The sequence below is a fragment of the Phaenicophaeus curvirostris genome, chromosome 4, assembly GCF_032191515.1.
Source record: "Phaenicophaeus curvirostris isolate KB17595 chromosome 4, BPBGC_Pcur_1.0, whole genome shotgun sequence".
In the NCBI taxonomy this organism is placed as follows: Eukaryota; Metazoa; Chordata; class Aves; order Cuculiformes; family Cuculidae; genus Phaenicophaeus; species Phaenicophaeus curvirostris.
In genome coordinates, this window is record NC_091395.1 from 78,331,550 (window position 1) to 78,353,571 (window position 22,022).

The 22,022-nt window shown below is 55.6% G+C and overlaps 1 protein-coding gene across 7 annotated transcripts in view; it reads right to left on the reverse strand.

Moving 5' to 3' along the window:
- The window catches only part of ZNF638 (zinc finger protein 638), a 35,865-nt gene that overhangs the window by 11,724 nt on the left and 2,119 nt on the right, over nucleotides 1-22,022 (reverse strand). For 5 of the 7 annotated variants that reach the window (XR_011337397.1, XM_069856605.1, XM_069856602.1 and 2 more), the window contains exons 2-18: nucleotides 21,411-21,472; nucleotides 20,132-20,170; nucleotides 17,356-17,657; nucleotides 15,526-15,704; nucleotides 14,266-14,412; nucleotides 13,265-13,396; nucleotides 12,540-12,598; nucleotides 12,332-12,381; nucleotides 10,783-10,953; nucleotides 9,867-9,950; nucleotides 9,381-9,433; nucleotides 8,577-8,708; nucleotides 7,805-7,933; nucleotides 6,617-6,658; nucleotides 5,990-6,130; nucleotides 5,363-5,488; nucleotides 3,240-3,289 (exon numbers count right to left, since the gene is read on the reverse strand). Coding sequence is in view for 6 of the 7 variants with exons in the window: in XM_069856605.1 (XP_069712706.1) it covers nucleotides 3,240-3,289; nucleotides 5,363-5,488; nucleotides 5,990-6,130; nucleotides 6,617-6,658; nucleotides 7,805-7,933; nucleotides 8,577-8,708; nucleotides 9,381-9,433; nucleotides 9,867-9,950; nucleotides 10,783-10,953; nucleotides 12,332-12,381; nucleotides 12,540-12,598; nucleotides 13,265-13,396; nucleotides 14,266-14,412; nucleotides 15,526-15,704; nucleotides 17,356-17,657; nucleotides 20,132-20,170; nucleotides 21,411-21,472 (1,898 nt within the window). In the remaining variant the exon portion in view is untranslated. The remainder of the gene's footprint in view (nucleotides 1-3,239; nucleotides 3,290-5,362; nucleotides 5,489-5,989; nucleotides 6,131-6,616; nucleotides 6,659-7,804; nucleotides 7,934-8,576; nucleotides 8,709-9,380; nucleotides 9,434-9,866; nucleotides 9,951-10,782; nucleotides 10,954-12,331; nucleotides 12,382-12,539; nucleotides 12,599-13,264; nucleotides 13,397-14,265; nucleotides 14,413-15,525; nucleotides 15,705-17,355; nucleotides 17,658-20,131; nucleotides 20,171-21,410; nucleotides 21,473-22,022) is intronic. The other 2 variants (XM_069856603.1, XM_069856604.1) reach the window with 2 other exon arrangements.

The following is a 22,022-nucleotide window of genomic DNA, read 5'->3' on the forward strand; positions in this document are numbered from 1 at the left end:
CAGCCCAGAAACCCCCCGTGTCCTGGGCTGCATCCAGAGCCGCGTGGCCACCAGGGCCAGGGAGGGGATCCTGCCCCTCTGCTCCGCTCTGGGAGACCCACCTGGAGTCCTGGGTCCAGCTCTGGAGTCCTCAGCACAGGGAGGACATGGAGCTGGTGGAGCGAGTCCAGAGGAGGCCATGGGGATGATGTGAGGGCTGGAGAACCTCCCGTAGGAGGCTGAGAGAGTTGGGGTTGTTCAGCCTGGAGAAGAGAAGGCTCCAGGGAGACCTCAGAGCAGGTTCCAGTAGGGAAAGGGGCTCCAGGAGAGCTGGGGAGGGACTTTTTCCAAGGCTCTGGGGTGACAGGATGAGGGGAATGGCTTTAAACTGGAGAGGAGAAGATTGAGATGAGACATCAAGAAGAAATTCTTCATGATGAGGGTGGGGAGGCCCTGGCCCAGGTTTCCCAGAGCAGTGGTGGCTGCCCCATCCCTGGAGGGGTTCAAGGCCAGGTTGGATGGGGCTGGAGCCCCTGATCCAGTGGGAGGTGTCCCTGCCCATGGCAGGGGTGGAACCGGATGGACTTTGAGATCCCTTCCAACCCAACATGTTCCATCATTGCACGAAAACCAACATCATTCATCTTGAAGACGCTTCTTGGAGCCGTAATCAACTCAAAGTTGTTACTTGAGTGCTTCGAGGAGGCCCAGCAGCCAGGGCTCATCTGCTCTTTGTGCCGGAGCAACTCACACCACAGGATTCAACGTCTCCCAGGTCCTCAGAGGACACATTCCCTGGATTCCTCACAGCAGAAGGCCAGAGGGGCAGCTCTGGAGGTCCACGTTGGCCATGGATGCATAAAGAAGCTTAACTAAACCCCTTGGTGGCCTCCAAACCATGTAGAGAGATTCCAAGTGGAGTGCGAAGCTGTAGAAGGAGGGTGGAGATAAAGAGGAGGGAGCTTCATGAAGCACCAAGTGATGGAAACATCTCAAGAACGTAGGAAAGAAAGAACAGGGAGACCTGCAGGAGAGATTCCTGGCGTGGGAGCCAACATGGAGGACAAACCCAAGGACCTGGTGCTGCTTCACAGCAGGGAAACAAGGTCCTTCCTACACATCAAGCTTCAAGGGAGTAGTGAGACGGTCCATGCATCTTGACGTGGAGAAGGAAAGTTCAGGTGTTTCGGTTGAGGGAAACAAAAGCCAAGCTCATGGATCGGTGTCCTTGGAGACTGTGGAGTCATTCAAGGTGGGATGGACCATCTGCTTGGGCTGGGCCACCACCAAGCTTCCAGAAGCGTCCAAAGGTTCTTCCAGGTTGCCTCCTCGTTCCAAGGAACTAGAAAGGCAACTCTTCCTGCTCCTCAAACATCGCGACTCCTTCCCTGCCCAGAAATATTGAGTGATGGGAACAGTGATGGAGGAGAAGCTCAACGGAGCCACCAATGGGAGCTTGAAGCCCAGAAACCCCCCGAGTCCTGGGCTGCATCCAGAGCCGCGTGGCCACCAGGGCCAGGGAGGGGATCCTGCCCCTCTGCTCCGCTCTGGGAGACCCACCTGGAGTCCTGGGTCCAGCTCTGGAATCCTCATCATAAGAAGGACATGGAGCTGTTGGAACACGTACAGGAGAGGCCACGGAGATGATGTGAGGGCTGGAGAACCTCCCATAGGAGGCTGAGAGAGTTGGGGTGGTTCAGCCTGGAGGAGAGAAGGCTCCAGGGAGACCTCTGAGCAGCCTCCAGTAGGGAAAGGGGCTCCAGGAGAGCTGGGGTGGGACTTCTCCCAAGGGTCTGGAGGGACAGGATGAAGGTAAATGGCTTTAAACTGGAAAGGGGAAGGTTGAGATGAGACATTAGGAAGAAATTCTTCACGCTGAGGGTGGGGAGGCCCTGGCCCAGGCTGCCCAGAGCAGGGGTGGCTGCCCCATCCCTGGAGGGGTTCAAGGCCAGGTTGGATGGGGCTGGGAGCCCCTGATCCCGTGGGAGGTGTCCCTGCCCATGGCCAGGTTGGATCTGGATGGGCTTCGAGGTCCTTTCCTCCCCCAGCCCTTCTGTGATTCTATGAAACGCACGACAAGGTCTTCCCACCACTGATGATCTTTCTTGCTGCTGATGGAACACGGAGAACTCAAGAGAGGAAGTGCTCAGGCCACCAGGAGAAGACACTTGAGACAAGGAGGACGCGTTTGCCGCTGTCTGCAGGAGGAATTCTGGGTTCCTCATCCATTCACCCACCCCAGCAGGACGCTGGGCAGGAGACCCATGTGAAAACCACCAGGTTCGATCAATCCCCACTCCTAAAGGTCTCCAGGCTGGAAACCAAAAGGTTCCTCACCTGCGAATCAGGAATTGTTGGACACAGACACTTCCAGACCTGGTTGGGACCTGGAAGAGGTTCCACGGAACCAGGAACACCCGGCGTGGCTTTTGGAAGCAGCACGATTTGAAAACACAGTGAGAGTCCACGAAAACACAATGACATCGGTCCAAGTTGAGGTGTGGGACCATCAGCACACGCTTTGCTTCTGCTTTTCACCATAAAACCGAGCGAGAAACACGGGTTTGAGTCACAGCAGCAGCTCGGAGTCGTTATTCGTCAACAAGACCCCTTCTCGTGACCTTCCATTAATAAACCCCCAGAATCGAGGCTCCAACCCCAACCGACGTTCCTCCCCGCGTCGAAATTCCACAAGCAACGTCCATCAACCAGCTTGAAGTGGAACATCCCAACCTGTTGCTCGTTTCCAGGTTCCTGTTCCCGCAGCGCGAAGCGAAGGTTAATGAGTTAAACGAAGACGGGTTGGTTGATTCGGAGCGTTTGGCAACAGAAACAACAGAGCTGGGACAGAGAAAAGCGCTAGAAGGACGATGGAAAGCGGTCACTGCCGGGTTAAATACATGAAAATTTGGCTTACCGAGGTGGGACTCCAAACCTGCTCCCAGGAGACGCTGTAAAGGCCTGGTCGTGGTGGGTTAAAGAGGACTAACTCAACAAATTACATGGAAAATGGGATTGCGACTCATTTCGACTCATTTTTCCATCTCCAGGATTTCAAGCGAAGCCGAAAATCCCAGCCGGGCAGCAGAACCTGGAGATCCTGCTCAACCAGGCTTGGAAGAACCGCCAGAAGGACACGGCTGATGGAGCTCACAGGCGGTTTCTGCTCAGTAAAGGTGGGTCAGAAGCCTGAGGAGCTTTGGATACACGTTCCCGGGAAGTTATGGACACAAAACCCCTTAAAGAGCCCGAGGGCGTACCTGCCACCACGGGGCTCCTCCTTCTTCTCTTCCATCTTCTCAACTTCAGCCTGGAAGGCAAAAAAAATGGGTTAAAGGTCTACGGTTTTGAGAATCGTCACCACAACATTGACCTAATGCGGGTGTTGAAGCCACCATGAGCCTGAAAGCTTGAGCAGCTTGGGTGGGAAGGGACCTCAAAGCCCTCAGAATGAGGGGAATGGTTTGGAGCAGCACAAAGGGAGATTGAGGTGAGATCTTGAGGAGAAACGTTCTCCTGGGAGGGTGGGGAGGCCCTGGAGCAGGTTGTCCAGAGAAGCTGTGGCTGCTCCGTCCTTGGAGGTGTTGAAGGTAACCTTAGATGGGGCTTGGAGCAACCAGATCCAGTGGGAGGTGTCCCTGTCCAAGGCAGGAGGTGGAACTTCCAACCCAACCCATTCCAGGATTCTAGGACAATGACCACAATGATACAGAGCGAGTGCTTCCATCTCCACCATCGAGGAGCCACTAGCACCAGCATCTCCACATCCCCTACAGTGACAGAGACACCTTCTTCTGGCCCCCACGAGATCCAAGGAGAAAGATCTGGATCGCAAAGGGCTCCCAAACTCATCCCTGACCGAGGTTCCTCAGCAGAAGAGCTGAAGGTCCCATATCTCACTTCATTTTCTGTGCCAAGAAACCTCATTAGTGACATCTGCTGGGCAGGAGAAGCTCCTGAAGCTGAACATCAGGTTCTCCAGCTCCAAAGTTAATCCAAGGGAAGACATTAAATGGTAGCGTCAACCACGAGCATAATTTCTGTTCTGAAGTTCATGATGGGAATTGAAATGCAAACTAAAGCAGCTCAGAAGAATCACGGAACAGGTTGGGGTGGAAGGGACCTCAAAGTCCATCAGTTCCACCCCTGCCATGGGCAGGGACACCTCCCACGGGATCAGGGGCTCCAAGCCCCATCCAACCTGGCCTTCAACCCCTCCAGGGATGGGGCAGCCACCCCTGCTCTGGGCAACCTGGGCCAGGGCCTCCCCACCTCCCAGGAGAACATTTCTCCACAAGATCTCATCTCAACATCCCTTCTTGCAGCTCCACACCATTCCCCTCATCTTCTCCCAGCTCTCCTGGAGTCCCTTTCCCTACTGGAAGCTGCTCGAAGGTCTCCTTGGAGCCTTCTCTTCTCCAGGCTGAACTCTCCCAGCCTGGCCTCACAGGGGTGCTGGTGGATCTCAGCTGGTGCTGCATCCTTGGACGTCCTACAGCGTCACCAATGAAATTGGGCAGCATCTGCAGGAGATCCCATCAAAAATGTCCTCCTAGATCCCCTGCTGACACAGTCCGTGGATCCCAAATGAGGAAGCTGCTCAGAAAACCCAACAACGCTTGATGGTTCAAGGAGAGCATGAACGACCATGGAGGCCAACGATCTGCGCAAAACCTGCTCCCTAAAACCAGCTGGAGATGCTCAAACCAAACCCACCACTAAACCAGAGCCCTGAGTGCCTCACCTAGCCCAGGTCCCCCAGCTGCTCCTCAGAACCCTTGTTCTCCAGCCCCTTTCCCAGCTCCGTTCCCTTCTCTGGACGTGCTCCAGGACCTTAAGGTCCTTCGTAGCGTGAGAGGCCCAGAACTGACCCCAGGACTCGAGATGTGGCCTCACAGTGCCGAGGCCAGGGGCACAATTGCCCCCCTGGCCCTGCTGGCCACGCTGTGTCTGATCTAAGCCAAAATGCCCTTGGCCTTCTTGGCCACCTGGGCCACCGCTAGCTCATGTTCAGCTGCTGTTGACCAGCAACCCCCAGGGCCTTCTCCTCCAGGCAGCTTTCCAGTCACTCTCCCCAAGCCTGGAGCTGCTCAGGGTTGTTGTGACCCAAGAGCAGGACCTGACACCGAGCCTGGTTGAACCTCATCCCGTTGGCTTCGGCCATGGATCCAGCCTGGCCAGATCCCCCTCTAGATCCTCCCTGCCCTCCATCCATGGATCCAGCCTGGCCACATCCCTCTCTAGATCCTCCCTGCCCTCCAGCCATGGATCCAGCCTGGCCAGGTCCCTCTCTAGATCCTCCCTGCCCTCCAGCCATGGATCCAGCCTGGCCACATCCCTCTCTAGATCCAACCTACGACACAAAAAGAAGGGAAGTCCTCACCTCGTTGGAGTCTCCGTGGGGTGACAAGGTGCAGGTCAAGGTGTGCTCCCCCATCCTGTAGGGATGTCTCTGCAGGAAGCTGAACATGGAGCGAGCTGACTTGGGGCTGTCCAGCTGCACGATGGCCTATGGGAAGAGGAGGAGAAGCTTCAACCAACCAGGACACTGGAACAGCTCAGGATACCCAGAATTCCTGGAAGGTTTCACCACCTTCACTTCCCATCAGCTGGAAGAAGAGGTTCTGGTCATATAGTCATGGAATGGGTTGGGTTGGAAGGGATCTCAAAGATCATCCAGTTCCACCTCCCACTGGATCAGGGGCTCCCAGCCCCCTCCAACCTGGCCTTGAACCCCTCCAGGGATGGGGCAGCCACCACTGCTCCATCCAACCTGGGCCAGGGCCTCCTCACCCTCCCAGGAGAACATTTCTCCCTAAGATCTCACCTCCATCTCCCCTCTTGCAGCAAGAAACCACATCGGACGAACTGTTTTCTTGCTCTTGGAGGTGGTGGAATCGTTCATCTCTCACCACCAGAACTTTCTTGACATCGAGAGATGAAAAACCCACTTTTCAAACACTTTTTTCTCCTCAAAAAGGATCTTCACGCCACAGAAATCACCCCTCACCTTGTTTTTGTTCTTCAGCACCACGTAGTGATCCACCTTCCCGAAGCGAAGCCCAACGCAAACGGCTTCGAGCTCTCTGTAACCGTCGTCCGGCAAGTTCCCCAGATGCACAAAGCGGTGACGCGCGGTTTCGGGGTCCACCTGGAGATAAAGGGACAGCCAGACCTGGTTGAACTTCATGCCACGCTTGATGAGAAGCTCCTGAACTGGGTTAGTTCAGATCCCACCACAAACCAGCGTTCGCAACCCTCAACCAGCGCACTCAACCACTCCCTACGCGAGGCCTCAAAGAGTCAGCGATAGCGAGAGTCACCACATCACAGGACACTTCGGGTTGGATGGAACGTCAAAGCCCAGCCAGTCCCATCCCCTGGGACATTTTCCACTGGATCAGGGGCTCCAAGCTCCATCCAACATCCACCTTTATAAGCTCTTCAAGGTCCCCCTTTAGAAGCTCCTCAAGGTCCCCCTTTAGAAGCTCCTCACGGTCCCCCCCTTTAGAAGCTCCTCACGGTCCCCCTTTAGAAGCTCCTCACGGTCCCCCCCTTTAGAAGCTCCTCACGGTCCTTTCCACCTCCACCCATTCCAGGATTGAGGACACAGGGAGGAAAAGCTGCGAGCACCCACCTTTGGGTCAGAATCTTGGATGAGAGCAGTGAAAATCGCCTCCTTGGAAGACAAAATGAGAAGAGTGGTAAGACATGAGCTTAGAGGCACTCACGGCCTCCAAAAATCCTTCTACAGAGGGACCTGGCCAGGCTGGATCCATGGATGGAGATCAGGGAGGATCTAGAGAGGGATGTGGCCAGGCTGGATCCATGGCTGGAGGGCAGGGAGGATCTAGAGAGGGATCTGGCCAGGCTGGATCCATGGCTGGAGGGCAGGGAGGATCTAGAGAGGGATCTGGCCAGGCTGGATCCATGGCTGGAGGGCAGGGAGGATCTAGAGAGGGATCTGGCCAGGCTGGATCCATGGCTGGAGGGCAGGGAGGATCTAGAGAGGGATCTGGCCAGGCTGGATCCCTGGCTGGAGGGCAGGGAGGATCTAGAGAGGGATCTGGCCAGGCTGGATCCATGGCTGGAGGGCAGGGAGGATCTAGAGAGGGACCTGGCCAGGCTGGATCCATGGCTGGAGGGCAGGGAGGATCTAGAGAGGGACCTGGCCAGGCTGGATCCATGGCTGGAGGGCAGGGAGGATCTAGAGAGGGATCTGGCCAGGCTGGATCCATGGCTGGAGGGCAGGGAGGATCTAGAGAGGGACCTGGCCAGGCTGGATCCATGGCTGGAGGGCAGGGAGGATCTAGAGAGGGACCTGGCCAGACTGGATCCATGGATGGAGGGCAGGGAGGATCTAGAGAGGGATGTGGCCAGGCTGGATCCATGGCTGGAGGGCAGGGAGGATCTAGAGAGGGATGTGGCCAGGCTGGATCCATGGCTGGAGGGCAGGGAGGATCTAGAGAGGGATGTGGCCAGGCTGGATCCATGGATGGAGGGCAGGGAGGATCTAGAGAGGGATGTGGCCAGGCTGGATCCATGGATGGAGGGCAGGGAGGATCTAGAGAGGGATGTGGCCAGGCTGGATCCATGGCTGGAGGGCAGGGAGGATCTAGAGAGGGATGTGGCCAGGCTGGATCCATGGATGGAGGGCCTCCTCACCCTCATCGTAAAGAGCTTCTTCCTAACGTCCAATCCCAATCTTCCCCCTTCCACTTTAAAGCCGTTCCCCTCGTCCCATCCCCCCAGGCCCTTGGAAGAAGAAGACATCCCTCCTCAGTTCTCCTGGAGCCCCTTCAGGTTCTGGGAAGCCCCCACCGACCTCGTCCTTCACGGTGCTGCACTGGGGCACGGTGGCCATGGAGAGCTGGTTTCCATCCAGGGACATCGGGAAGCAGGTGTAGAACTTGACCATGGAATCGGCAGAGCTCCTGTTGATCTCCAGATAGGCCTTTGGAAAGAAAACCAACCCCAGTTTTACTAAAACCATGAGATTTAGCAGCAAAGCCACCCAAAAAGGGGACCATGAGATGGTGTCACATGAAGTTGGGTTAGAAAGCCATGGGCTGCTCCCCAACCCAGCACCAACCATGGAATGGGTTGGGTGGGAAGGGACCTCAAAGACCACCCACAGCTCCACCACAGCCACGGGCAGGGACACCTCCCACTGGATCAGGGGCTCCCAGCCCCATCCAACCTGGCCTTGCGCCCCTCCAGGGATGGGGCAGCCACCACTGCTCTGGGCAACCTGGGCCTCCCCACCCTCCCAGGAGAACATTTCTCCCCAAGATCTCATCTCAATCTCCTCTCTTGAAGCTCAAAACCCTTTCCCCCAATCCTGTCTCTGCCCTCCTTGATCCAGAGCCCCTCCCGAGCTCTCCTGGAGCCCCTTTCCCTACTGGAAGATGCTCCAAGATCTCCTTGGAGCCTTCTCTTCTCCAGGCTGAACAACCCCAACTCCCCAACCTTCTCACACAGGAGGTTCTCTAGCCCTTGGATCATCTCCATGGCCTCCTCTGGACTCGCTGCTGAGGACTCCAGAGCTGGATGCATTGCTGGAATAATCACTATGAATTAACACCAACTGCAATGACCTTCCTGTGCGAGGATACGATGAGGACGTCCCTCACGCCTCCAAAAGGCTTCGCCAGGTTGGAAACATCCTCGACCAAGAAGCCTTTCTCAGGGAGGTTTGAAATGAGCACCACACAGCTGTCTTCAGGGTCCTGTGAGGGAGCAGAAGGAGATGTTAAGTTTTTTAACTCCAAATCCGCGTTAAAAGATTGAAATTACCCCAAAACTCATGGAATCATCAAACCAGCAGGTTGGAAAAAACCTTCCAGTCGGTTGTAGACAGCAAAAAGGTCTCCTCTCACCTTCTCTTCTCCAGGCTAAACAACCCCAGGTTCCTCAGCTGCTCCTCAGAACCTTGTTCTCCAGACCCTTCCCAGCTCTGTCCCCTACTCTGGATGCACTCCAGGACCTCAATGTCCATCTATGGATCCAGCCTGGCCACATCCCTCTCTAGATCCTCCCTGCCCTCCAGCCATGGATCCAGCCTGGCCAGACCCCTCTCTAGATCCTCCCTGCCCTCCATCCATGGATCCAGCCTGGCCACATCCCTCTCTAGATCCTCCCTGCCCTCCATCCATGGATCCAGCCTGGCCACATCCCTCTCTAGATCCTCCCTGCCCTCCAGCCATGGATCCAGCCTGGCCAGGTCCCTCTCGAGATCCTCCCTGCTCTCCAGCCATGGATCCAGCCTGGCCAGGTCCCTCTCTAGATCCTCCCTGCCCTCCAGCCATGGATCCAGCCTGGCCAGGTCCCTCTCTAGATCCTCCCTGCCCTCCAGCCATGGATCCAAGCCCCCAGGATGACCCACCCCTGGTCCGACTGACCTTGCTGGGTGGCTCTGCTGCCTCCTCGCTCCTTGCAGGCTCTGCCGCAGCTCCTAAAAAAATGGGTGGGATTGAGCAGTGCTCGGGTTCCTCTCAGTTCCAGATTCACCAACAACTCACCAACCAACAACATGCTCCTTCATGGAATGAGTTGGGTGGGAAGGGACCTCAAAGAGGATCCAGCTCCACTCTCTGCCATGGGCAGGGACACCTCCCACTGGATCAGGGGCTCCCAGCCCCATCCAACCTGGCCTTGAACCCCTCCAGGGATGGGGCAGCCACCCCTGCTCTGGGCAACCTGGGCCAGGGTCTCCCCACCCTCCCAGGAGAACATTTCTCCCCAGGATCTCATCTCCATCTCCCCTCTTGCAGCTCAAAATCATTCCCCTCATTCTCTCCCGGCCCTCCCTGACCAGAAGTTCCTCCCCAGCTCTCCTGGAGCCCCTTTCCCTACTGGAAGCTCCTTTAGGGTCACTCTGCAATCACCTTCATCGATTCCAGCTTCATCAACCTCCTCCTCCTCCAGCGCCGCCACGTCAGGCTCCTGTGCTGCTGGCTCTGAAGGAATAACTGGAAGAGGACATCAACATCAAACATCCCATAATTTACAGCTCAAAATGTGGCTTCTAGGCTGCGACTGACGAGCTGAGGTTCACCAAGGCCGAGTGCCGGGTCCTGCACTTGGGGCACAACAACCCCATGGAGCTCCAGGCCTGGGGAAGAGCGGCTGGAACTGCCTCGAGGAGAAGGACCTGGGGAGGTTGGTTGAATGTGGTTGAACATGAGCCAGCGGTGGCCCAGGTGTCCGAGAAGGCCCATGGCATCTTGGCTTGGATCAGCCATGGGGTGGCCAGCAGGAGCAGCGATGGGATTGTCCCTCCTGGCGAGGCCTTAGCTCGAATCCTGGGGTCAGTTTTGGGTCCCTCACGCCAAGGAGGACATTGAGGTGCTGGAGAACGTCCAGAGAAAGGAATGGAGCTGGGGAAAGGGCTGGAGAACAAGGTTCTGAGGAGCAGCTGAGGGACCTGGGGTTGTCTAGCCTGGAGAAGAGGAGGTGAGGGAGACCTCATCGCTGTCTGCAACTGTCTGGAAGGAGGTTGTGGTGAGGTGGGTCACTTCTCCATAGTGACAAGTGACAGGACAAGAGGCAATGGCCTCAAGCTGCACCGGAGCAGGTTCTGATTGGACATCAGGAATCATTTCTTCACGGAAAGGGTTCTGGGGCCCTGGAGAGGCTGCGCAGGGAGGTGGTGGAGTCCCTGTCTCTGGAGGGGTTTCAAAGCCAAGTAGATGAGATGCTCAGGGCTCTGGTTTAGTGGTGTACAGGGATGGTTGGACCTGATCTCCAAGGTCTTTTCCAACCAATCCCACGATTCCCATGACATCTTGGTGTGGGAATTACCTGCCGCAGGTGCAGGGTCCATCCCTCCTTCAGCCGTGGTCTCCTCCACCTTCACAGGCTCCGTGACTCCTTCCTGTTCCATCTCGCTCTGCGTCTCTGAAGGTCTCGTCCCCTCCACTTCCATTTCGACTTCAGTTGAGATGGGAACATCTTCATCTACAACAGCTTCTGCTGGAAGGGAAGAGCATAAAGATCCTTCATTCCAGGATCTCACTCTACTCCGTTGGCAAAAGAAGAAGAAATTGCACGACCCGTTCTCCTGCCAGATATTCTGAGCCCTCCAACCAGAGAAGATCCTGCTGCTCCTCCCCCGTGAGCAGGAGAAGCTCATCCCAGCTTTGCAGGACGACCGTGCGGCTGGGGAAGGGACTAAATCTCCAACCCCACCTGCTTTTCTTGGTCCTCTACCATTCCAGCCCAACAACCAGCACTGATAACCCCAACGCTGTTGAAGCTGCAAGAACGTGGCCTCCCTGCCCAACCATCTCGACCTCAAGGTGCAAAAAACTTGGATTCAACCTTAAATTCCTACTCTGAGAGGTGGGAGGAGGAGACAGGAAAGAACAAGTCTGCGTTTCAGAGAATCCAAAACGGGTCGGGTTGAAGGGACCTCAAGGAGGATCCAGTTCCACCTCCTGCCTTGGACAGGGACACCTCCCAGTGGATCAAGAGCTCCAAGCCCCATCCAACGTGGCCTTCAACACCTCCAGGGATGGAGCAGCCACCGCTGCTCTGGGCAACCTTGGCCAGGGCCTCCCAACCTCATCATGAAGAAATTCCTCCTTATGTCCAGTCTAAGTCTTCTCCTCTCCAGTTTCAAGCCATCCCCCTCGTCCCATCACTTCAAGCCTTCACAGAAAGTCCCTCCTCAGCTTTCCTGGAGCTCCTTCAAGTACTGGAAGGTGCTCCAAGGTTCCCTCTCTCTTACTCAAAGCATTGGAAGGTTTCTGGGATTTAGCGTCTCCCTTTAAAGCCGATTTCATCATCTTCTCCTTTTTCCCTGAGTAAAACCCCCAAACCCAGGTCAGCCAGGGAAACGCTTGAGCGAAAAATACACATCAACCCAGTTTCATCTGCAAACCAACCTAGACCATCATCAGTTGACCTCAAAAAAGTGATGAGTGAAGACCATGGAGCGAGAGAATTTCTTCAGGATTGCCTGAAGGGCTTGAAATTGGAAGAGGAAAGATCGAGATGAAATGCTAGGAAGAAATTCTTCACACTGAGGGCATGGAGACCCTGGCCCAGGTTGCCCAGAGCAGTGGTGGCTGCTCCATCCATCCGTGGAGGTGTTGAAGATGAGCTTGGAGCAACCTGATCCCGTGGGAGGTGTCCCTGCCCATGGCAGGAGGTGGGACTGGATGGGCTTTGAGGTTCCTTCCAACCCAACCCATTCCATGGTTCTCCAACCTGTCCGGCTGGTGTTTCCCATGTCTCAAAACACACAATTTTTGTGCTTTCATGGGTTTTTCACCAATTTGCCATCATTTCTCCTGTTTCCACTCAAGAGGAGAAACAAGAACCTCAACGAGAGGCGACCAAGCCTTACCTGGAACGGCTTCTGCTGCCTGGGTGGTGGGGATGGGGATGGGATCCTTCCTGGAAGGAGCAAAATACAAAGACAAATCAGTTTGGAAGGCGATTAATGACTCTTAAAAAAGCTAAAAAGGTCAAGAAGAGTGAAAGAAATCCAGCAAAGTGGAACCCGTATGGTTTCCAAGCGTTCCACCAGACCAGGGTGGGTCACGGCAACTTACGGCGCGCTCGGTGAGACCTTTTTAATGGTTGGAGCTCGTTTCTTCACATTTGTTTTGGTCTGGAACGGAGAGAACGAAGAAATTACATTTCCTATAATCATGGAATGTGTTGGGTTCAAAGGGACCTCCAAGCCCTTCCAGTCCCACCTCCTGCCACAGGCAGGGACACCTCCCACTGGATCAGGGGCTCCAAGCCCCATCCAACCTGGCCTTGAACCCCTCCAGGGATGGGGCAGCCACCCCTGCTCTGAGAAACCTGAGCCAGGGCCTCATCCCTCTCATCATCAAGAAGTTCTTCCTTATGTCAAGTCTCAATCTACTCCTCTCCAGTTTATCCCCATTGCCCCTCGTCCTGTCCCTCCAGAACCTTGGAAGAAGTCCCTCCCCAGCTTTCCTGGAGCCCCTTTCCCTACTGGAAGCTGCTCTAAGGTCTCCCCAGAGCGTTCTCTTCTCCAGGATGAACAACTCCAACTCTCTCAGCCTCCTACGGGAGGTTCTCCAGCCCTCACATCATCCCCATGGCCTCCACTAGACTCGCTCCACCAGCTCCATGTCCTCCCTGTGCTGAGGACTCCAGAGCTGGACCCAGGACTCCAGGTGGGTCTCCCAGGGAGAAATTCAAACTAGATTAAACCCCAGCAATCTAGATGTGTGGAGGCCAAGGGCTCTGGAGCAGGACACCAGGCCACGTGGACTATCAAGGTGTTCACCATGGAGCTGCTCACCTGGCCAGGAGGAGCTTTTGGCTTCTCTGCCGCGCTGATCTTCACCCGTTTCCCGTTGAGCAGCACGGGCACCGTTTCTCCGTACTCCACCGCTGCCATCACGGCTTCTTTGTAGTTCATCTCCAAGAAGGCCTGAAAGAAATGGCACCTTCAGCCTTTCTTCAACCATTCCCTGCAACCTCTCCGCGGGGAATCTGCTCCCAACGGAGCTGCAGCTCCAACGCTCTCCATGTTCTTACAATCCTGGAGTGGGTTGGGTGGGTAGGGACCTCAAAGCCCATCCAGTTCCATCCTCTCCCATGAGCAGGGACACCTCCCACTGGATCAGGTTGCTCCAATCCCCATCCAAGCTGATCTTCAGCATCTCCAGGGATGGAGCAGCCACCATTGCTCTGAGAAACCTGGGCTAGGGCCTCACCAATCTCCCAGGAGAACATTTCTCCTCAAGATTTCATCTCAATCTCCACTTCTGCAGCTCAAAACCATTCCCCTCATTCTGTCCCTCCTCTCCTGGAGCCTCTTTTCCTACTAGAAGCTGCTCTAAGGTCTCCTTGGAGCCTTCTCTTCTCCAGACTGAACAACCCCAACTCTCAGCCTCATACAGGAGGTTCTCCCACCCTTGGATCATCTCTATGGCCTCCTCAGGACTTGTTCCCACAGCTCCATGTTCTCCTCATGCTGGTGACTCCAGAGCTGGACATAGGACTCGAGGTGAGGTCCCTCAGAGCAGAGGGGCAGGATCCCCTCCCTGGCCCTGGTGCTACACGGATTCTGATGAAAAACTCTGGATTTCAGTTTCATCCCAAGAGCTTCCGACTCCCTCTGATATTTAAGATCCTGGAAGCCACCAAGCCTGAAGTTATCAAGCCAGGACTCCCATCTATTCCAAGATAAAACCCGTGATCCTTGAGGAGAAACTCTTCAGGAAGCCCAACTCCAACCCAAAGGTGACATTTCTTCACTGCTTGATTGTTGTTCTGGTGTTGGGACACAAACCTCACCTCATTCCGAGAGCGAAGGACGAGGAGGTCACTCACTTTCCCAAAGGGCTGGACGATTTTCTTGATATCCTGATCGGAGAAGCCGTCATCGGGGAGATCGGAGATTCGCAGGACTGTCCCGCGGCTCAGCAGCTCCTCCCGCAGCAGCTGGAGATGGAAACCAGAGAGAAGATCAACAACAGTCATGGAAATACGGGATGGGTCAAGTAGAAGGGACCTCAAAGACCATCCAGTCCCCATGGGCAGGGACACCTCCCACAGGATCAGGGGCTCCAAGCCCCATCCAACCTGGCCTTCAACCCCTCCAGGGATGGGGCAGCCACCCCTGCTCTGGGCAACCAGGGCCTCCCCACCCTCCCAGGAGAACATTCCTCCCCAAGATCTCATCTCAATCTCCCCTCTTGCAGCTCAAAACCATTCCCCTCATCCTCTCCCTGCTCTTCCTGATCCAGAGCGCCTCCCAGTTCTCCTGGAGCCCCTTTCCCTACTGGAAGCTGCTCTAAGGTCTCCCTGGAGCCTTCTCTTCTCCAGGATGAACAACCCCAACTCTCTCAGCCTCCTACAGGAGGTTCTCCAGCCCTCACATCATCTCCGTGGCCTCCTCTGCACTCGCTCCACCAGCTCCATCTCCTTCTTATCTTGAAGACTCCAGAGCTGGACCCAGGACTCCAGGTGGGTCTCCCAGAGCGGAGCAGAGGGGCAGGATCCCCTCCCTGGCCCTGGTGGCCATGCGGCTCTGGATGCAGCCCAGGACACAGCTGGTTTCTGGGCTTCGAGCTCGCCTTGGTGGCTGCTGTTGAGCTTCTCTTGCTCTGATCTATCAGCCCCCAGCAGCACCAGCCAATGCTCTTTCACAGAATCAGAGAATCACCAGGTTGGAAGAGACCCACCGGCTCATCAAGTCCAACCATTCCCATCAATCACTAACCCATGTCCCTCAGACCTTGTCCTTAGGGACAACTCCATCCACCTGCTAAAGCAGAACTTGGTTGATCCGTGATGTTTGAAGCACCTGGTAGGAGCAAGATCCAAGCCTCATGGACCTTCTTTTCTGCTGCTGGAAAGGACCAAGAAGCTTTTCCTTCCCACCCGCTGCAAACCCTGGCTGTGTGATCACCACACTTACCTGTGACCAGCAGATCTTCACATGGAGAAGGCGAAATCTCCAGCAGAGTCAACCAACCCAACCATTCTCCTTCCGTGAACCTTCCCATCCAACCCAAACCTTCCCATCGCAGAGAGAACCAGCATGAAACTCACCCTGTTATACGGAGCAGGACGAGGTCCAGCGGATTCTTCATCCTCCTCCCCTTCCACCTCTTTGCTCTGGAGTAAATCCTCGTTTTCAGGAGACGAAGAACTTGATGAGTCGCCTTTCTTTGAAGCCTTTGGAGAAACACTCATTTTCAAAGGCTTCTTCGCGTTTCCAGGCACCTTCCCTAAAGGTCCATGAGAGGGTCGTGACTTTCCCAATCGCAAAAACTCTCGCCCAGCTCCTTCCAGCGCTTTCTCTTTATTAATTTCAGCTACAAAGGCCCATCCCAAACTTTTCACGACGGCTTCCAGAGCCGCCGTCCTGGCTGAGAAGGAAGGGAAACCAGCCGGGGGTCGGTGGCTTTGGCCTTCAAGCAAGACTCAAACATATCGCTGGTGGCTTTCCCCGTGATTTCAGCTCCCCCACCCGCTCCTCGTCCAATCCTGGGCCTCGTTGAGGTCAGAGAACCTCAAACAGACCCAAGAAAAGATGGTCTCCAAGTACTAACAGACCTCCATGCTCTTCCCACCATGCTCTTTGAACTTTTTAGTGAGGACAACTAGGAAACGCAGGCAGAGATGCCTCCAGGAACCCAGAGAGCTGGAGGAGAAGGAACACTGGGGTGATTCTTCCCTTCTGATCCACTCTGGGGACACCCCAACCTGGAGTCCTGTGTCCAGCTCTGGAATCTCCAACAAAAGAAGGAGATGGAGCTGTTGGAACAAGTTCAGAGGAGGCCACGGAGACGATCCCAGGGCTGGGGAACCTCCACTATGAGGACAGGATGAGAGAGTTGGGGTTGTTCAGCCTGGAGAAGAGAAGGATCCGAGGAGACCCTAGAGCAGCTTCCAGTAGGGAAAGGGGCTCCAGGAGAGCTGGGGAGGGACTTCTTCTAAGGGCCTGGAGTGATGGGATGAGGGGAAACGGCTTTAAATTGAAGGGAGAAGATTGAGAGGAGACATTAGGAAGAAATTCTTCTTCCTTGAGGGCGGGGAGGCCCTGGCCCAGGCTGCCCAGAGCAGTGGTGGCTGCCCCATCCCTGGAGGACAAGGGCCGAGGCAGAGGAGGGGACAGAACTCAGCCGAAGGCATCAAGAGCAGCGAGTTCTGTCGTGCAGCGAGAAGATCACACCCTTGAGAACTCAATTTCTTACATTCCCTGGCAGAAAAAATCAAACCATTTAATCATAGACTCATAGAATGGGTTGGGTTGGAAGGGACCTCAAAGCCCAGCCAGTTCCACCCCTGCCCTGGGCAGGGACACCTCCCACTGGATCAGGGGCTCCAAGCCCCATCCAACCTGGCCTTGAACCCCTCCAGGGATGGGGCAGCCACCCCCTGCTCTGGGCAACCTGGGCCAGGGCCTCCCCACCCTCCCAGGAGAACATTTCTCCACAAGATCTCATCTCAAACTCCTCTCTTGCAGCTCAAAACCGTTCTCCTCATCCTCTCCCTGCACTCCCTGATCCAGAGCCCCTCCCCAGCTTCTCCTGGAGCCCCTTTCCCTTCTGGAAGCTGCTCTAAGTTCTCCCTGGAGCCTTCTCTACTCCTGAACAACCCCAACTCTCTCAGCCTCCTACAGGAGGTTCTCCAGCCCCTGGATCATCTCCGTGGCCTCCTCTGGATTCACTCCACCAGCTCCACGTCCTCCCTGTGCTGAGGACTCCAGAATTCCTTCTAAGCAAAACTTCTCACAAAGCGACACCAAAATAAACCTGATTTTTGAAACGATTTCACTACAAAAAATGCCAAGGTGACACAGAAACCTCCTGAAATCAACTCGGTCTTCCTGAAATCTAAGGAAGTCTCAACACCTCAGAGCGTTTCCCCGTTTACCTTGGGATCGGGTTGACCTCCTCGATGACCAGTCGCTACTGGACGACCTCTGCGGGCGAGGGCTGCTCCTCAGCGGGTTCCTCGATCGCTGAGGTGACCTGGATCTGTGTTTGGGGCTGAACCGTCGCATCTGCCGAGGGCTTCGACTTCTTGGCCTCGGTGGCCGGAACCGGCGGGGGCTCCTGGACCTCGAACGGGACCGACGGGCAACGTAGCTGGAAGGTCCGAGCCGGGAGCGCCGGGGGCTGTTGGAGCTGGAACGGCGCCGCGGGGTCTGGTTTTCTTTGCGGTCACCGGCGTTTCTGAAAAAATAAAGACCCAGGATGAGCTTGAGAAGGAGAAAGACGAACCCAAACGGATAAATTCTGAGTCGGTTTTGTTAACGGATGGATTGGAAAGATTCGCTGGAGGAACTCAGAATGGGTTGGGTGGGAAAGGAGAAAGGAGGAGAGATAAACACGGAAGAACCAGAGAAAGCTCTCCAAGAAACGGAGGTTGTGAGATCCAGCACTGAGGAAAAGGACTCCAGGAAGAGAAGAGATGGAGATCAAATGGTTGAGTGGACAAGAACAGTTGGACTTGATCTCAAAGGTCTTTTCCAATCAAGCAATTCAATGAGTAACAGAATGGGTTGGGTTGGAAAAAAAGCCCTTCCAGTTCCACTTCATGCTTAGACAAGGACACTTCCCATGGGATCAGGAGCTCCAAGCCCCATCCAACGTGGCCTTCAACCCCTCCAGGGATGGAGCAGCTTGCTGCTCCTTGGGCAACCTGGGCCAGGGCCTCCCCATCCTCCTAGGAGAACATTTCTCCCCAAGATCTCATCTCAGTCTCCCCTCTTCCAGCTCAAAGTCATTCCCCTCGCCCTGTCCCTGCGCTTCCTGATCCAGAGCCCCTCCCCAGCTTTTCTGGAGCCCCTTTTTCTACTGGAAGATGCTCTAAGGTCTCCACAGAGCCTTCTCTTCTCCTGAACAATCCCAACTCTCTCAGCCTCATACAGGAGGTTCTCCAGCCCTCACATCGTCTCCGGGCCTTCTCCTCAGACCTGAAAACATTTCTCCATAACGTGTCATCCTACACAGAATCGAATCAGAGAATCACCAGGTTGGAAAAGACCCACCGGATCATCAAGTCCAACCATTCCCATCAATCACTAACCCAACTACATCCAACGCCGTAAGGAAACCCCCAGGAGATCCAGCAGAACTCCAAGTGGTGTCAGTGTTTGGGCTGAGGCTGAAATCCGAGCAGAGCTAAATTACTCAGAGTCGCTCAGATTCACGTCAAATGAGCTCACAGGGCGTGTGTTTGAAAACATCAACAGCAGAAGCATCAGTTTTCAGGACAGAGGGTGAGATGAGATGGTGCCTCTCCCCATGGGATCTCCTGGCTGAAACGAGGGAACACCCACCCGCGTCCAAACTGCTTTCGAGTGGCCAACGGGAGCGGCTGGACTGCAAAACGATGAAACCAGACAGTTTGAAATCACAGAATCATGAGATGGGTTGGGTTGAAGGGACCTCAAAGCCTACCCAGTCCCACCCATGCCATGGGCAGGGACACCTCCCACTGGATCAGGGGCTCCCAGCCCCATCCAACCTGGCCTTGAACCCCTCCAGGGATGGGGCAGCCACCCCTGCTCTGGGCAAACTGCGCCAGGGCCTCCTCACCTTCAGTGTGAAGAAGTTTCTCCTTGTGTCCAGTCTCAATCTTCTCCTCTCCAGTTTCAAGCCGCTCCCCTTGTCCTGTCACTTCAGGCCCTTCTAAAAAGTCCCTCCCCAGCTCTCCTGGAGCCCCTTCCCCTACTGGAACTTGCTCTAAGGTCTCCCCAAAGCCTTTTCTTCTCCAGGATGAACAATCCCAACTCTCTCAGCCTCCTACAGGAGGTTCTCCAGCCCTCACATCATCTCCGTGGCCTCCTCTGGACTCGCTCCACCAGCTCCATGTCCTCCCTGTGCTGAGGACTCCAGAGCTGGACCCAGGACTCCAGGTGGGTCTCCCAGAGCGGAGCAGAGGGGCAGGATCCCCTCCCTGGCCCTGGTGGCCACGTGGCTCTGGATGCAGCCCAGGACACGGGGGGTTTCTGGGCTGTGAGCACACGTTGTGGCTCCTGTTGAGCTTCTCCTCCCCCAGCTCCCCAAGCCCTTCTCCTCAGGGCTGATCCCAATCATCTCCCATCCTGGACTGAAACTTCACATTGACCCAACCCAGGTGTAGGACCTTGCCCTTGGCGTGGTTGAACCTCCTGAGGTTCTCCCAGCCCCACTCTCCATCGTGTCCAGGTCCCTCTGGATGCCACCCTCTCCTTCTGGTGTGGTTTAGCTGCGATTTGTTGCGACATGTTCCTAACTCCACCTCAGCCTCATCTGAGGAATATCACGTTCTGAAAGTTCATAGACTCATAGAACAGTTTGGGTTGGAAGGGACCTCAAAGCTCATCAAGAGAGGGAGAGGATGAGGGGAACGGTTTTGAGCCAGAAGAGCGGAGATGGAGATGAGATCTTAGGGAGAAACGATCTCCTGGGAAGCTGGTTCAGGTTCAGTTTCCAACCCCAACCTCTTCTCCCACTTCTCTTCCCCTGGATGAAAAGTTTTGAGACCAAATCGCTCCCGTTTGGCTTCCAACCAGGCCAGGCCGCGGCCAAACCGTGACACCGGAGCATAATTTCATGCTGCAAACACAGCCAGAGCTCGCTAACGACAACTAATTACCTTAATTACCAGGTGTTTATGACAGCAAGACGTTAATGAGAACGTGTTAGGAGAAGGCCGTTACCTCTTGGAGGAGTGCGACTCCGGGTTCCAGTCCGGGTACCTGTGAAACCAAACACAAATCAGCGAGGAACTGCTCCCTCGGGGGGCTGAAGGCAACTGTCATGTCATGAAGAAGGGTCTGGGGACAAACGTTGCTGTTTAGGACACAGGAGCCACCTCATCTCCAACCCCTGGAGGTACCTCCAGCTGGAGGCCAGTGACAAGTGGTGTCCCCAGGGCTCAGGGCTGGGTCCTGTTCAATGTCTTTATCAATGACCTGGATGAAGGCATCGAGGGCACCCTGAGCAAGTTTGTGGGTGACACTGAGCTGGGTTGAAGGTGGATCTGCTGGAGGGTTTTGAAGTTCTCCAGAGGGATCTGAACAGGCTGGATCCATGGGCTGAGACCAACGGGATGAGGGTTAATGAGGCCAAACGCCGGGTCCTGCCCTTGGGGCACAACAACCCTGAGCAGCTCCAGACTAGGAGAAGGCTGGCTGGAAAGTGCCTGGAGGAGAAGGACCTGGGGGGGTTGGTTGAACAGGAGCCATCAGGGGCCCAGGGGGCCAAGAAGGCCAAGGGCATCTTGGCTTGGATCAGACCCGGCGTGGCCAGCAGGGCCAGGGAGGTTCTTCTCCCTCTGGCCTCGGCCCTGGGGAGACCGCTCCTCGAATCCTGGGGTCAGTTCTGGGCCCTCCCCACAAGAAGGATGTTGAGGCTCTGGAGCGAGTCCAGAGAAGAGCAACAAAGCTGGTGAGGGGGCTGGAGAAGAAGAGGAGCGGCTGAGAGAGCTGGGGGGGGGTTATCCTGGAGAAGAGGAGGCTGAGGGGAGACCTCATTGCTCTCTGCAACTCCCTGAGAGGAGGTTGTGGAGAGGAGGGAGCTGGGCTCTTCTCCCAAGGGACAGGGGACAGGACGAGAGGGAATGGCCTCAAGCTCCACCAGGGGTGGGTCAGGCTGGACATTAGGATGAAATATTTCCCAGCAAGGGTGATTGGTCCCTGTCCGAGGCTGCCCAGGGAGGGGGTTGAGTCCCCTTCCCTGGAGGGGTTTAAGGGCCGGGTGGACGAGGTGCTGAGGGACATGGGTTAGTGATTGATGGGAATGGTTGGACTCCATGATCCTGGGGGTCCTTTCAAACCTGGTCATTCTGGGATCCTGGCCAAGGGAACGGGGCTAGGACGGCCTCATTGAATCAAAGAATCAGAATCACCAAGTTGGAAAAGACCCACCAGACCATCAAGTCTCCAACATTCAGCGAACACTTCCCACATGACCAAAGGGTTCCAAGAGGTCCCTTACTGTTGGCGCAGTTGGCGGCAGCTCTCGAGGTGGGACGGGCTGTTCTGGTGCAGGATCCAGTACTGGACGAGAGAAGAGACCGAGAAGGTTGGTTAGAAAGGAAAAAGCTGGTGTTTGACCCCAAGTTCTGGTTACGGGCAGTTATTTCAATGGCTGCAGATTTGAATCGCAGAATCATAGATTAGTTGGGGTTGGAAGGGACCTTGAAGATCATCCAGTCACACCTCCTGCCATGGGCAGGGACACCTCCCACTGGATCAGGGGCTCCAAGCCCCATCCAACCTGGCCTTGAACCCCTCCAGGGATGGGGCAGCCACCCCTGCTCCATCCAACCTGGGCCAGGGCCTCCCCACCCTCACAGGAGAACATTTCTCCACAAGATCTCATCTCAATCTCCCCTCTTGCAGCTCAGAACTGTTCCCCTCATCCTGTCCCTGCTCTCCCTGATCCAGAGCCCCTCCTCAGCTCTCCTGGAGCCCCTTTCCCTACTGGAACTTGCTCTAAGGTCTCCCCAAAGCCTTCTCTTCTCCAGGATGAACAACTCCGACTCTCTCAGCCTCCTACAGGAGGTTCTCCAGCCCTCACATCATCTCCGTGGCCTCCTCTGGACTC